The sequence below is a fragment of the Triticum aestivum genome, chromosome 5B (assembly GCF_018294505.1).
Source record: "Triticum aestivum cultivar Chinese Spring chromosome 5B, IWGSC CS RefSeq v2.1, whole genome shotgun sequence".
Taxonomy (NCBI): domain Eukaryota; kingdom Viridiplantae; phylum Streptophyta; class Magnoliopsida; order Poales; family Poaceae; genus Triticum; species Triticum aestivum.
The window spans coordinates 514,116,166-514,132,856 of NC_057807.1; the positions used below are offsets into that span (position 1 = coordinate 514,116,166).

Genomic DNA, 16,691 nt, shown 5'->3' on the forward strand with positions numbered 1-16,691 from the left:
AGCTTTGCAGGTTGCCGACTGCAACAAAATAAGAGCTACGGACTACGGTGGTAGGTTGAAGCAAAATCAAAAAAGCTTCTAGCAAACGTGAACGTCGTTCCAGCTTTTGTTTTTGTCGGTTGCAACATTTTACGGTGTCGCCGGCGAGGGTGTAAGAGCCCCGGTGGTCGAAGCAAAATTAAAAAACGCTTCCAGCAAACGTGAGCACCCGTTCTAGCTTTTGTTTTTGCCGGTTGCCAACATTTTACACTTGAACGTCGCCTGGCCCATACCGCGGCGCCGTAGGCGAGTCCGTGCTCCCCCCAAACCCTCGACCACTGCAGTGGCCGCTTTCCCCTCCGCCCTCCTCGTCCACGGCGCTCGCCCCGCCGCCAGGCTGCTCGCCGCCGGCGCTCTCGGTAAGGCCAAGTACTCCTCGGCACAGACCCATCTGAATCCACCTTTTATTTTGCGCCCTTCCTAGCTCACCCACGGCATCTACTACTCACCACAGCCGACGGCGATGTCGTGTTCGGAGCTGCGCCTGCGCCCCGCCACCCCCTTCTCCGGCGACCTTCCTGCGGACTCGCTGTACGAGGTCCTCCTCCGCCTCCCGGCCAAGGAGCTCTGCCGCCTCCGCGCCGTCTGCCCCGCCTGGCGCGCCCTCACCTCCGACCCGCTCTTCATCGCGGCGCACAAGTCCCGCCACCGCACGGCGCCCCCGCTCCTCGCCATGGCCTACCGCGACGACAGTGGGGTCAACGGCGTTGAGATTTCGGATTTGTCCGGCAATGTGGTGAAGCGGATACCAAGCGCCGGGTATGAAATTGTTCTGGTGGACGGGTTGTCAGGGGTTGCCAGTGGGCGGATGTCAAGCAAGCACGATACCATCCGTGTTGCGCGCACGCGGCTTGACCTTGTTTGTTTCAACTGGAGCTTCTGCTCTGGGGACTTCTGGGTGCTGAACCCGGCCACCGGAGATACCATCACCTTGCCGAGGGGCTTCTCGGAGGAATTGGCACATGAGCTAGAAGCAAAGGGGATAAAGGAATGGTGCTGCGGAGTCAAGTCCTATGCTTTTGGGCAGGTCTCCTCTACCAGAGAGTACAAGGCGCTCCGCGTCTCTGAAATTGGTGACCGAAAGGTATGTGAGGTTATCACCTTTGATGCCACCAAACATGGAAGCTGGAGGAGAAAGCAGGACCCTCCGCCATCCCTTATCTCTCCCTGTCACAAGATATTGAGGAGATGTGTGGTCGTTGATGGGGTGGTGTACTTCTTGATGGACTTTTCCTCCACATACTTTGAAACTGGGGTTATGACCATTGAGCCTGGTAGCGTAGCTTCGTTCAACCTCGAGACAGAAGAGTGGCGTGTTCTACGTGGCCCAGAACAGGTGCAGAGGTTTGTGCAAGAGAACGAGGATTCCGATTACTTGATACTTGAACTCGAGTTATCATTGGCTGAGTTGAACGGCTGCTTAGTTATGGTTCATAGTATTCATAAAGCATCTATGGACTTGTGGTTTTTGACAGATTTTGAGAAAGATACCTGGGTTAAGAAATACAGCATGCCTTCATCACATGTTGCTAGGTTTGGGTATCCTTTTCTGATGTTAGATGATGGGAGAATTTTCTTTACTCGGTCGGATTATCTACAATGTTTAGCTGGTGCTGAGGGATTTCTGCAAGGTTATAATCCAAGAAATGGCACTTATGCTGATGCTCTAAAACTGAGAGATTCCGAATCCATTGGCATTTACACGGGAAGCCTGCTGAGTTTATAGAGTAGATGTCACTAATGAGGTGAATAATGCATCGTACTGGCTGTTTACCTTATGTAGTAAATGTGAACAATTAGTGAGACAATGTTTTGATGCATGCATCGATGAAAATGTACTTTTGTGCCTTCAACGTATATTGTGTTAATCTCCGATACATTTTGCATGAGAAGGTTTGCAGTTGTTGTTCGTTCCATTTTGTATGGCAATTTCAGGAGTTTGGCCAATGAGTTGCTATATTGCTGTATGCATATAGCAGTCAGTTTGTAACAAACTAGCTTTTAATGTGGTGTTTCAAAATATAATATGCTGCTCTAGTGCAACATACGGGTACAGGAATGCATAGTTTGTTCCTTTCATGGAACAGAATTATGATTTGCTAGGTAAAGTCATACACAATAACATGTTCTGTGAAAGTGATCTCTACTCTTTGATTCTTGTCTCACATTTATCTTGTCCTTGAATGTTCAATGCTACCTGGTGTCACTGAGTCACATCTCTCTGTTTTTCTTCTGCTCCGTGTCTACTTTCATTTGTCCCCACTTTCTTTTACTGAATTTTGTGCTTGTAGCCGGCTCAAGTTTTGAAGGCACAAAAATTTAAAGACTCGTGATGAATCTATTTGCTGCTCTTAGCTTGGGAAGCCAGGACGCCGTGTTTCATGGGCGGCTCATATCAAGTGAATATTTGAAAAGAGGTTCAGGTAATCTCCGGCTGTACAGCTTCTCTTCTCCATTGCTTCCTTGTAATTGTAAAATGCAGAGGATGACAGGGAGCTCTTCCGCGGCAAGGATGGCTTGCTGTACAGAGAGTGTTTTGGTCTTTTGTGCTGGGAGCTAGTTGGATACCTGGATTTTGTGGATTTTGGTCTTGTGACTGGCAGACTCTTTCATCCTTTTTTTTAACATGACTCTTTCATCTTTGGAGCTGCTCTTCTGTGGATGCCTTTTAGATTGTCTATTTTCTCTTGGGGATGAAGACGGAACATATATTATGTACTGAAGAAACTCGAAAATTTTCTAAGAACCAGTTGGTTGCTTTTGTTATACTAGTAACCATGCACGTGCAATGCACTTCTCACATAAATTTACCTTTGACATGCAAAGGAGCTCGGAGTATAATTCGTTGCACTTCTCACAGAAATTTACCTTTGACATGCAAAGGAGCTCGGAGTATAATTCTTTCAGTAAACGAATCGGAATGGTTGACTCTAAAATCAACCTCTCAACTTCTGAATTGCCATCAATCAATTTCTAAAAAACTTGCCCTGTCATGCATATCTGCAAACCCTGTTCCAAAATAAAACTCTGGCCGTATCATGGGTGAGAATTGGTGGCCTCCCGTTGAATGGAGGCTCAAAATAATTGCATCTTATTGGGACCTTTGTTGGTTGTAGTCAATTGATACCAATCAAATGTATAATGCTTGGTACAAGGTCAAAGGGTATCTAGAAAAAGGTATAATCGATGACTTACCTGAAGCTCATTAGTTACTTCAACTTCCCCAATCACGCAGAGCTGCAATTTTACTTTATTTTCCATACCTGGTACGTGTAGGCTTGAGGCTGATCCAAATTGCATGATGAATACTGAACGCTCATATATTTGATCTTGTGACAACAACGTCAACGAAAATGCTTCACACACGACAGTGTTTGGACGATAACTGCACGATCGAGGGATCCAGCGGCCGCTGCTGGGCTGTGCTCGACATTCTTCGGCTGGATTTAACCGTCGTGCACAAGTCGTCCAAACTTTATCGTCCCCATAGCACTGCTCAATGCTACCTCGAAAGTCACCTGGTATCTTCACATTCATTATATTCCATCACCTTTTGGTATGGATGTATTTTTTTCTCGAATACGCACGAGAGTGCGTACTATATATATTAAGAAGAAAGAGGGGTAAAGAGCCCTCCACAGTGTTTTTACACGCTAATTACATGCACACACACTCCACCTCCACCTTATTTATACCGTAGTTAACTAACTTGTCTCGTCTGCCCGCCTTTCCACCCGGTTCAAGAAAATGGTTAGGTCGCCCTTGAGCAGCCCCGCTTGTTTCCAATTCCATCCTTCCTCCACGAATTGTCGAAGCACATGTGGAATAGATGGGGAAGCACCCTCAAAAACGATGGTATTGCGATGCTTCCAAATCTCCCACATTGCTAAGACACGAAAGGCATTGAGCATTCTCTTGAGAGTCTCATTTGAGTTTTGTGCCGCGCACCAACCAGCAAGCGTGTCCGTCATCGTTGGTATCCACCCGGGCTTGTCCATGGCCTGAAAGATCGCAGCCCAAACCTGCCTGGTAAAGCCACACCGAATGAAAAGATGATCAATGCTCTCCTCCTCCTGGCCGCATAACGGGCAACTGTCTTGGTGGTCTAGTCCTCTCCTCGCCAGCCAGTCCGAGGCCCAGCATCTGTTCTGGGTGGCCAGCCATAAAAAGAATCGGCAACGTAGCGGTGCCCTAGCTTTTCATGTAAAGTCAATTGTTTGATCCACCTCTCTTCCCCAGAACTTTGCCGCGTAAGCTGATCGCGTTGAGTATATGCCGTTTGTCTCCCAGCACCAGACCACACCATCATGTCTCGTTTCATCCAGCGTTATGCCAGCAACCCTATTCCACAATGCGAAGTACTCCTGCAGTGCCTCGGGGCTGAGCTCAGGGTTCACATCTCTCATCCAGGCATTGTCATGCAATGCAGTGGCAACCGAGCAGGTTTTCCTCGTTCGGGGCCTCACACGGGCATAGATGTTGGGGGCGATATCAGCAACACAGAAACCATCAATCCATCGATCTTCCCAAAACCTTATGCTCTGGCCACTGCCCACAGTTGGCCTCATCGCCGAGAGAGCAATCTGACGTGCGACGTTTGGGACTTGGATTTGGAATTCAGCCCAGGGCCGGTCCTTGTCGAATTGCTGCAGCCATGACCATCGTGCTTGCAAGGCAATATTCAGCCATTGTAGATTGGGGATGCCAAGTCCCCCTGCCCACTTAGGCGAACAAACCTTTTCCCACGCAGCAGCGCAGCTTCCGCCATGCACAGATGTATCTGCAGCCCATAGAAAGCCACGGCAGATTTTGTTCAACGCAGCGATTGTTTTCTTTGGTAAATCAAGAGCCAGCATTGCGTGCAGCGGCATTGCGCAGAGGACCGATTGTATCAGCAGTAATCTTCCACTCTTGGGCATCTTAGAGGCCTTCCACTTCGGCAACGCACCCGCTAGTTGATCCACAAGATAAGACAGCTGTACTGCGGACTGCTTCCTGAGGGTGAGGGGCAGCCCCAAGTACTTGCAAGGGAAGGATCCACTAGGGCAGCCAAAGGTCTGTTCCACCATTTCCATCATTTCAGTCGAGCATCTGATCGGGAATGCTGCAGATTTTGCAAGGTTTAACTTGAGCCCCGAGGCTTCTCCAAAAGTTTGAAGTAGCATCGCACAGGTGTGCAAATCAAGCTCATTTGGTTTGGTGAAGAAAATCACGTCATCGGCGAACATTGAGAGTCGATGCTTCATTCCTGACCGCGCTAGGGGAGCTAGAATGCCCCTCGCAGCCGCAAGCTTGAACATGTGATGCAACAGCTCCATGATCATGATAAAAAGCATAGGAGATATTGGGTCGCCCTGCCTCAGTCCGATCTGATTTGAAATTGGTCTTCCTGGCGTCCCATTTACCATGATTCTAGTGGACGAAGTCGCAAGCAGCCCACATATCCAGTCCACCCAACGAGCGCCAAAACCCATGGCAGTAAGTACTTCCACCAAGAATGGCCATTGCACCGAATCGAAAGCTTTGGAGATATCCAGTTTGAGCATAACTGCTAGTATGGATGTATAAAAGTAAGGTTATTAATACTGTTACCCTGTAATCTTAAAATGTTGATCCAAAACCCAGGGGGAAGTTCCTTGCTATGAACTACTGTTTTTTGTGATATATTCTTAAGGAAAATATAGCAATATTAGACCCCAAAAAAAAAACAGAAACTGGGAACCAATCCATGCAGGTAAAAGTAAAAAGATTGAAATAACAGTAATGATGCATCAGCTTTGCTTGTTTCATAATGGCTATTAAAAAAGGTGAATTACAATATAGGTTTTTTCATTTCTTTTAATAATGCGGTTGTATGCATTCTCAAAGCTCGTTAGTGCTGTTGTATCGGTGCAAAGGTCGAGTGCAATTGGTATATTTTCGATATTAGTATATTTCCCTTTGTCCGAGAAAAGCCGAAGCTTGGCAGTAGGAAAATTCTGTTCCATGCTCATTGCGGGGAATACTATTGTTTTTTTTAACATACCAAACTTTGTTCCTCAAATAATAGCCATGTCGTTTACAGTCTGGGGTAGAATAAAGTCAGGGGCATCCCCCTCCCAATATTCTAAAGCATTTAAACTAAAGCAATGCTTAGCTAAACCATCTGCCACTAGATTTGCTTCCCTGTAGCAGTGGACAAAAGTAATATCAGAAAACTCCAAGGCTAAGATAATGGCTTCTGTAATGATCGGAGTATCAGGACCCATATATGCTTCCGGATGAGCAAATACCTCCAAAGCGTTCATCTATCGGATTCCATGATAATCTTGGTACATCTGATATTAGACGCTAGCATTATTCCACTCCGAATGACCTTGATTTCTGCAGCTACTGCGGATGATATGTGTGGAAATATCAGTGGCGAAAAATCAAATTGGGAGGACCAAACGTTGCTAAACCTTGTTTGGGATGGCCAGATCATTAAAATGCATTGTTTTAAGAGCAAAAATATCAATATTTACACTTAGTATTAGTCCTAAACAGTGACAATGTTTGGGGGGGGGGGGGGGGGGGTCCTCCTGTCTCCGCCACTGGTAATATCCAAGGTGCCGCTGCAATAAAGTTGCCGTCCTCATCCCTGGCTACAGCTCCGCAAGCTCCTAACATTCTTTCAGCATGAAATGATGTGTCCATGTTGATCTTAACAGTCCCTTGGTTTGGTTTCTTCCACATATGATTATCCTTCCGGCAAGGGTGTTTCGGCGTACAACTGCGGGGAATACTATTGTTTACGCATACAAAATGTCCACGCAGGAGATAGCGGGCCGGCCGATGTATACAGTGTGGTTTTATTCCGTTTCCTTTTTCTTTTCTTGTTCTGTATTTTTCTTTGTTGGTCTTACCCCTTCATATTTTTCCTCCCCTTTTCCCATTTCTTTTCATTTTTCCATTTTAACTCACGTACATTTTTAATAAAAATGTCTTAAATTCATGAACAATTTTTCAAAGCTATGAGTTTTCAAAATTAGTGATAATTTTTTTAAATCCATGAATATTTTTTAATTAGCCATCATTTTTATGTTATTGGGTATTTTTTAAATTCCTAAATATTTTTCTAAGTCATGAATTTTTTTTTCAATTTCTATAAAAAAATTAAATCCATCTACATTATTTTAAATTATTAACATTTTTTCAAATTCATGAAGGTATTGAGAAGTTTTTAAAATTCAAATATCTGTAAAAAAACTGTTTTTTAAATTATTTTCACGAATTTTGCAAGTCTGACAGAAATAAATGGTTACCCGATAGAGGGAAAATATGGACGCAGCTAGGCAAATCTTTCGAGGGGAATGCAGCTTCCCCTAAAAAAATAGAAGGGAACGTAGCGAGGCAATTTTGTTGGAATTCCCTATTTGCCGCTCGTTGCGTCAAAATGTCGATGCAACGTACAGAGCTACAAAAGCTAAAAAGCAAGTTCTACAGGACGGCGGTTCGACCCGCAATGTTGTATGCCGCTGAGTGCTGGCCGACTAAAAGGCGACATGTTCAACAGTTAGGTGTCGAGAAGATGCATATGTTAAGATGGATGTGTGGCCACACGGGGAAGGATCGAGTCCGGAATGATGATATACGAGATAGAATTGGGGTAGCACCAATTGGAAAAAAGCTTGTCCAACATCGTCTGAGATGATTTGGGCATATTCAGCGCATGCCTCCAGAAGCTCCAGTGCATAGCGAACGGCTAAAGCGTGCGGAGAATGCCAAGAGAGGGCGGGGTAGACCGAATTTGACTTGGAAGGAGTCTGTTAAGAGAGACCTGAAGGATTGGAGTATCACCAAAGAGCTAGCTATGGACAGGGATGCGTGGAAGCTTATCCATGTGCCAGAGACATGAGTTGGTTGCGAAATCTTATGGGTTTCACCTCTAACCTACTCCAACTTGTTTTGGACTAAATGCTTTGTTGTTGTTGTTGCATGAAGGTTTTATGAATTCATGAACATTTTTAAAATTCATAAATATTTTCTAAGAAATCAGGTTGTTTGAATTTCACGAACTTTTCAAATCTGGAAAATAAAACGGTTACCTGAGCGAGGGGAACTACGGACGCGGCGAGGTAATTGGGCCGCACCCCACGCAGCCCCATATTGTCAATGAGAAAGCGAGAGGCCCATTTTGTCCAGCCCAACTGATTGGTACTTCGGGAGAGTCCCAATCCGCAAACCCTTGACCACTGACTGGCCGCCGGCCCCTTTCCTCTCCGCCCTTCTCCTCTACGGCGATCGCCCGGCCGCCCAGCTGCTCACCGCCAGCGCTCTCGGTAAGGCCAAATCCTCCTCGGCACAGCCCCGTCTGAATCTATCGTCGATTTGGTGCCCTCGATTGCTCACCCACGGCATCTACTTACCACAGCCGACGGCGATGTCGTCTTCGGAGCCGCGCCCGCGCCCCGCCGCCTCCTTCTCCGGCGACCTGCCCGAGGACGCGCTGTACGAGGTCCTCCTCCGCATCCCGGCCAAGGAGCTCTGCCGCCTCCGCGCCGTCTGCCCGGCCTGGCGCGCCCTCACCTCCGACCCGCCCTTCGTCGCGGCACACATGTCCCGACACCGCACGGCGCCCCCGCTCCTCGCCATTGCCTACCGCGACGGCAGTGAGGTCAACGGCGTTGCGATTTCGGATCTGTCGGGCAACGTCGTGAGGCGGATTCCAGTCACCGGGTATGAGATTGTTACGGTGAACGAGTCGGGTGATGCCGTTGGCCGGATCTCAAGCAAGGACGAGCATGATAGCATCTGTGTCGTGCGCAGCCGGCTAGACCTCGTGTGTTTCCACTGGAATGTGTACTCTAGGACCTTCTGGGTGCTGAACCCGGTCACTGGAGCTGCTCTCGACTTACCGATGGGCCACTCAAAGGAATTGGAGCATGAGCTGGAGGTACAGGGAAGGAAATGGGGCTGCCATGTCGAGTGGTGCGCTTTTGGGAAGGTCTCCTCTACCAGAGAGTACAAGGCGCTCCGCATCTGCAGCATTCTAGACCGGCAGGTATGTGAGGTTATCACCTTTGATGACACCAACCATGGAAGCTGGAGGAGAAAGCAGGACCCTCCGTCCCGTATCTGTACCGGTCGCCAGATGAGATGTGTGGTCATCGATGGGGTGGTCTACTTCTTGATGGATTTTCACTACACTTACTTTGAAACCGGGGTTATAACCATTGAGCCTGGTAGCATAGCTTCGTTCAACCTCGAGACGGAGGAGTGGGGTGTTCTACCTGGTCCAGAACAGGTGAAGAGGTTTGTGCAAGAGAACAAGAAATACAGTTACTCACAACTTGAGCTGCAGTTATCATTGGCTGAGTTGAACGGCTGCTTAGTTGTGGTTCATAATATTCATAAGGTATCTATGGACTTGTGGTTTTTGACAGATTTTGAGAAAGGTATCTGGGTCAAGAAATACAGCTTGCCTTCACATGTTGCTAGGCTTTTTTGGTATCCTTTTCTCATGTTAGATGATGGGAGAATTTTCTTCAGTGGGATGGATGGTCTGGAAGGTCTATTAACTGGTGGAAAGGAAGGAGAGGGATTCCTGCAAAGTTATGATCCAAGGAATGACACTTATGCTGATGAACTAGAACTAAGAGATCCCAGATCAATTGGCATTTACACAGGAAGCGTGCTGAGTTTATAGCGTAGCTGTCACTGATGAGGTGAATGATACATCGTACTGGCTGTTCACCTTATGTTCTAAGTGTGAACAATTAGTGAGACAATGTTCTGATGCATGCATCTTTGAAAAAGTACCTTTGTGCCTGCCTTCAAAGTATATTATGTTAATCTCCAATACATTTTGCATGAGAAGGTTTTCATTTTTTGTTCGTTCCATTTTGTATGGCAATTTCAGGAGTTTGGTCAATGAGTTACTACATACCTATGGCCAGTTTGTAACAAACAAGCTTTTGAATGTGGTGTTTCAAACTATAATATGCTGCTCCCAGTGCAACATATGGGTTCGGTACAGGATGCATAATTTGTTGCTTTCTTGGAACAGATAATCATTTGCTAGCACAGTTATGTTCCCCTCGAATGTTCAGTGCTACCTGGTGTGCATTGGTGTCACTGAGTTACATTTTTTGTTACTCTGTTTTTCTTCCGCCTTGTGGTTGCTTTCCTTTTGTCACCATTTCTTTTTACTGTATTTTGTGCTTGTAGTCCGCTCAAGTTTTGAACGGACAAAAATTTAGCGAATTCATGATGAATCTTTTCACTACTCTTAGCTTGGGAACCCAGGACACTGTCTTCTGTGGGCGGCTCATACCGAGTGAATAATTGAAAAGTGGTTCAGGTAAATCTCTGGCTATGGTAATTTACAGGCTCTCTTCTCCATCGCTTCCATGTAAAATGCAGAGGATGCCAGGGAGCTCTTCTGCGGCAAACAGATAAGCTAAGCTATTTTGGAGTCATGCATGACGATCGCAAGCCTGGCCACAAACCGGCTCGACTCGGACTGAACACGACCACGGCCACGCACCGGCGTCCGGACACGCTGGTGACCACGGACACACACCCGTCGCGGTTTATTTTCTAACAAACCCGTACCCTTTTGTGGCAACAGAACACTCCTTGATAGCTCCGCAACGTTTTGCAGCTCGGCTTGGGGAGCGCAGTGGAGACGCTGTGCGGGCAGGCGTACAGCGCCAACAAGTTGGACATGCTGGGCATCCACATGCAAAGTTCCACCGTGCTGCTCATGGCCACCGGCGTCCCGATCACCGTCCTCTAATGTTCTCCCGCCCCATCCTCATCCTCCTAGGCGAGTCCCCCAAGATCGCCCGCCGCGCGGCCATCTATGTGTACGGCCTCATCCCGGAGATCTTCACCTACGCCACCAACTTCCCCATCCAGAAATTCTTGCAGGCGCAGAGCATCATAGCGCCAAGCGCCTACTCCTTCCGTTCCGAATTACTTGTCGCGGGTATAGATGTATCTAGATGTATTTTAGTTCTAGGTACATCCATTTCTGCGACGAGTAATTTGGAACGGAGGGAGTACATCTCAGCAGCCACGCTCATCGTCCACCTCGTCCTCAGCTACCTCGTCGTCTACAAGTTCGGGCTGGGCCTTCTGGGCGCCTCGTTCATGCTCAGCGTCAGCTGGTGGATCACCGTCATTGGGCAGTTCGTCTACATCATCACGAGCAGCCGGTGCCGCTGCCGCCTCACGTGGACTGGATTCTCCCTGCAGGCATTCTCCGGTCTGCCTGAATTTTTGAAGCTGTCCATTGCCTCTGCTGTCATGCTCTGCCTTGGGACTTGGTACTTTTAGATACTCGTGCTCATTGCTGGCATCCTCAAGGACCCTGAACTGGCCCTCGCATCGCTCGCTGTTTGGTAACTGATTTTAGTGAAACTTGTCTTTAATAACTGTACATAAATTGATTGTCGCCATTGTTCAGAACTTCAAATGATGACCCAATTAATCATTCTGTTGTGTTTGTGTGTGTTTGCACTTTGCAGCATGACCATTTCAGAATGGGTGCTCATGATTCCACTTGGATTCTACGCAGCAACCAGGTAAATAAGTTGCTATTTCTATAGCTTTCACTTGCATTAATTTGTAGCAGTTGAAATAAACTAGATTCTTACATGTTTAACGAGCAATGCATGTGAGGGTGAGCAATGAGCTTGGCGCGGGCAACCCCAAGTCAGCGGCGTTCTCAGTTGTGGTGGTGACGATGTTGTCATTCGTCCTGTCAGTTATAATCTCGGTAGTCATCCTGCTCTGCAATGATTACATCAGCTACATTTACACTGACGGCGAAAATGTGGCAGCGGCCGTGTCCAAGATGACCCCACTCCTGGCACTCACTATAATCCTCAATGGCACCCAACCAGTGCTATCAGGTATACTAGAACATAAAGAGAGAGTCCAAAGTTTGTGGCTGTTTGGGGTTGTATTTTTTGTATGCTCATTGGTAATTTGCTACTCCCTCCATCCCATTTTAGTTGTCGCGCAAACGGATGTATCTAGCACTAAAATACGCGTAGATACATTCATTTTGAAGACAAATAACATTGGACGGATGGAGTAGTATTTAGTCCTCACTTAAGCTAAATACCAGTGGCCTCACAAAATTCACAACTTTTCCAAATAGGCCTTTAGACACTGAACATAAGCCTTTTGTCACTCTTCAGCTTTAAGCTAAAGAGCTCTCAACTTTAGACAAAAGCAACCAAAGAATTTGATTCATTTATTATGGGCACACAATGATGTAGATGATATAAGCAGGGGTAGCCGTGGGCTGTGGTTGGCAAGCGTTTGTCGCCTATGTCAACATCGGCTGCTACTATGCCGTGGGCATCCCCCTTGGTTTCCTCCTCGGCTTCTACTTCGACCTCGGTGCAGTGGTAAGGCACCTGTGCATTGTTCTGGATAACTTTAGCTTGATCAATCATGCATTTCTTACTTATAACAAAGTGGATGACACAAAATGTAGGGCATATGGAGTGGTATGATTGGAGGTACATTGATGCAGACTATGATCCTAGTGTGGGTTACCTTGAGGGCAGACTGGAACAAAGAGGTAAACATGGGATTCCCCTCGATTGTAATAGACATCATGACCTACAAGGCCACAATGAATTTCTCTAAGCTCTGGCTAGATAGATTGTCTTGAAGACCATGATATTCTATGGATACAAATTTGAACCAATATTAAGAGAAAATCAATTATTAAATTACACACTACGAAGTTAAACACCCCCAGAATACTAATACGCCATACTCACATTATGTTCCTTGTCAAGGGCATGCCATTATCATCTACCACTATAGATAGTTACCTAGCTAACTAAGAGAAACATATTGCCTTCTCGTATGATTGTAGGTCGCTGATGCTATGAAAAGATTGCAGAGGTGGGAAGACAAGACACCTCTATTGGTAGGGCAAGAATGACAAACATCCTATGGTTGACTTGTCTACATGATCAACAGAGACGGGGTTTGTTAGCAAGTCGATCTCCCTGAAATGTGTAAAATGTGTTGTCAGAGGGATGACCACGAGACATAGAGGAAACCAGAAGACAAATTGCCGACACCCTATCGGAGGGGGACTCATTTTATTTGTCATCAAAATCACCACCAAGCTCCTTCTCGACGAGGTGTAGTAGTTCACCCCTTGGCTATGGGTTTACAGTAGTATCTATGTAGTCACCTATTTCATTTGTGCTTCAATGTCAAGATAGGTTTTGAACATGATTATGATTATCTATGCAATTCTTCTGGTGGATGTTTTCTTATGAGTTAAATTAGTCAATATGTTGTTGTTATGACGAATGCAATATTAATTCATGCAGGCATAGGATCTTCTTTCTATTAGTCTATTGGTTACCTCAAGCCGGATTGGATCCTTGTAGTACTATGCCTTTTTTCCTTAGAGACCCTAGATTTCTTGAACCATGGGAAGTATGGAGCTGTCAAGGGACGTCTTGCAAGTCCTTAGCATCTCAATTAGTTCTTGTTTGCCGGATCAAATAATGTGAGGATTAGCAACACAAAACTACTACCGAAAAGGGAGAAAGGCGAAGACAATATCCTACATACAAATGCACTTCGAAGCCCAACAAGATAGTAAAGCTACAACTTAATAATGCAACTCATGTAGGGAGATAGGAGTAACTTATTAAATAACTATCTGGAAGGTCACGTAATCTAGCTCAATACTACGAGACTTGTCGTCAACAAGCATGTCATCTTACTTCTCATTGTCTAGAAGTGCATATGCTCTGTAGCAAATTGGCATGCACGCTTCTTGTTTTGTGCTTTTCCTCTTCGAGTTGACTATATGTACAGCTCAAGCAAAGGCCTAGGTATTCAATAGTTGTAAGACCAATGCTCTGTTGGGGAACGTAGTAATTCAAAAAAATTCCTACTATTAGAGTTGTGTCGAATATTGTGTACAAGGTAGGTTACAGTTGGACTAGAAATTGTATTGTGTTTATATAGGATGTGGAGTTGTGTCCTAGTAGGACACTTGTATCCTAGGTCTCTCATATATATAGTGGGGGTAGACACACGATGTAACCTATGCCAACATAATAGCACCGGAACGTAGGGGAAGCCGGCGGCTTGTGCCGGCGTCCAGGGCGATTGGGTGCAGTATTGTGACGGTGTCACGGGAAGGAGCGCCCGTAGTGGGATGTAGCCATATTGGTGAACCTCGTTAACAAATCTCGGTGTCGTGCTCGTGTGATTGCTTGGTCCTCGGATGATCAACGGTGCCCTCGAATCTATTCTAACAAGTGGTATCAGAGATAGGTTGATCGGAAGCCAGTTGTGTTGATCTAGAGGAAAACACATGGAGATTGTCGATGAGACTTTACAAGATGCAACACATTCGATTGGAGACGTGGCAGCGGAAGTTGTCGTGTTGGCCGATCGACGAGGTTGCTTGGAGCGGAAGGTTTCTTGAAGGAAGCATGTATCGTGTTTGATAAAAGCAATGGGAAGAGCTATCGTGGTGATCTCGGCGAGTTGCGGCAAGGGCGGCGGCGGAACATGCAGGCAGTGGAGTCTTATCGGCTCGGTATGCGCTGTGCAACCGTGCGCCCAGGAAGCCCAGGCGGGCCTGCGTGGTCGAGATGTGGGCTAGACCATGGTTCAGCGCTGGCAGGCCAAGGCGAGTTGGAACTAGAGGGCTACCTACGAGTTTTGTTTGAAGACAAAAAGAGGACCGAGTCCTCGTACGACACAAGGCAGCAGATCGAGTCGGGAATAAACATATCCATCGGTTGTGTGCATCCATCTGAAAGCAGAGACAGGAGAAAGCAATTAGCTAGCATTCGAAGTTGTGCCTAGGATCTACGTGAAAGACCAAGTTTGGTTGGATTTTGCTACTAGTACATGGGGGTGTACCTCATCAGGTTTTGCTCGTGTACTTGCGCATTTCAGTGGAAGCTCGGTTATTTTTTCACATCGTTAGTCATACGAAGAATCATGACATCATCGGGCATCAGGTTTGAGGTGGAGGAGTTCACGAAACTGAAAACCTTGGGTTATGACAGACAAGGGTGAAAGATTTGTTGGCACAACAGGAATGCTTGAAGGCGTTGCAGGAAGTCATGTCAGCGGTGATGGAATTATCATGTGATGGATGGAAATTTGCGGAAGACGATTTGAGAGCCTGGAGTGTGTCATGTAGCCGGACAAGTTTGGCAGGGTCGGGCTGGACAGTCTAACAAGATCAATGCAAGTCAGTTGGTACAAAATACGATGGTGGGATCAGCGACGACGACATAGGAGCGTGATGCTGATGATGACCGACTTCTGGGCGTGGAAACACGTGACGCAGGCCCGAGGGCTTGTGTGGCTTCGACAAGGCTATGGCGCGGGATTGATTCAAGGTGGTGTATACACGGAGCTTGAAGTCGATGAGGCGCAGGGGTGGACTGATCATCTACTGTGCAGTCATGTTGAATGTGGAGCTGGAGTCTGACGGAAGACTTCACTTGGTGCTGATTGAGGGGCTACGGCGTAAGACGATAGAGAGTCGAAGCCTATTTCAGCGGGAAAAGCGAGTGACACGCAGTTCGGACTGGAGCCCAGTGGTCTGATGGAAGCGTGAAACTCGTCATCGGTCGGTGATGATCGGTGGTACCCTGCAGTGGGGGTTGAGTAGTGTGGGTTCGCGACCCTTGAGACTCGACCGGGACAGCGGAGGCTCGACGCGTTAATAGCGGCGAGGTGTGCGGTATGCACGGGACATGGAGACGGGCCAGGGCTCTGGTGGTCATACATGTGGTGGGACGACTGCGAATTTGACTCGGGATGACTACAAGCAACGATCAGTGATCAGTGTGTGATGGCATTGGACTGATACTCTGGAAGTTGGGAGCACAAACTAGAGTGACAAGGAACTTAATTTTGCTCGGGTGTTGACTGTGGTCAAGAAAGGAAGGGACTACAAGTTGCAGGTGGGAGTCATATGGAGTCTTTGGAGTAGTAGCGGTGCTCATGGGATAAGCTCAAGTCCAATGTACATGAAAGTTTGACACATGGACGAATTCAAGGTGCTGGGGAATATTCGCCAAGGTGGAGTTTGTTAGAGTTGTGTCGAATATTGTGTACAAGGTAGGTTACAGTTGGACTAGGAGTTGTATTGTGTTTATATAGGATGTGGAGTTGTGTCCTAGTAGGACACTTGTATCCTAGGCCTCTCATATATAGTGGAGGTAGACACACGATGTAACCTATGCCAATATAATAGCACCGGAACGTAGGGGAAGCCGGTGACTTGTACCAACGTCCAGGGCGACTGGGTGCGGTATTGTGACGGTGTCACGGGGAGGAGCGCCCGTAGTCAAGCCCCGGGGATGTAGCCATACTGGTGAACCTCGTTAACAAATCTCGATGTCGTGCTCGTGTGATTGCTTGGTCCTTGGATGATCAACGGTGGCCTCGGATTTATTCTAACACCTACGATCACGCAAGATCTATCTTGGAGATGCATAGCAACGAGATGGGAGAGTGTGTCCACGTACCCTCGTAGATCGAAAGCGGAAGCATTTAGTAACGCGGTTGATGTAGTCGAACGTCTTCACGATCCAACTGATCCAAATACCCACTACTAGGGAAAAGCCTAGCAGCAGCACGAGTTCTAGGTATATCAGTAGCGCGTG

At 46.9% G+C, this 16,691-nt stretch overlaps 1 protein-coding gene and 1 pseudogene across 1 annotated transcript; both read left to right on the forward strand.

The window, feature by feature from the left end:
* The first annotated feature begins 357 nt into the window (after nucleotides 1–357).
* LOC123112860 (putative F-box protein At3g23260) lies at nucleotides 358–10,154 on the forward strand. Its single transcript, XM_044533961.1, has 2 exons — nucleotides 358–398; nucleotides 8,432–10,154. Exon 2 carries the CDS (start codon nucleotides 8,441–8,443, stop codon nucleotides 9,704–9,706), a length of 1,266 nt encoding a protein of 421 aa, XP_044389896.1. The 5' UTR covers nucleotides 358–398; nucleotides 8,432–8,440; the 3' UTR covers nucleotides 9,707–10,154.
* A 323-nt stretch (nucleotides 10,155–10,477) lies between these two features.
* LOC123114944 (protein DETOXIFICATION 40-like) lies at nucleotides 10,478–13,166 on the forward strand (annotated as a pseudogene).
* The last annotated feature ends 3,525 nt before the right edge of the window (nucleotides 13,167–16,691 follow it).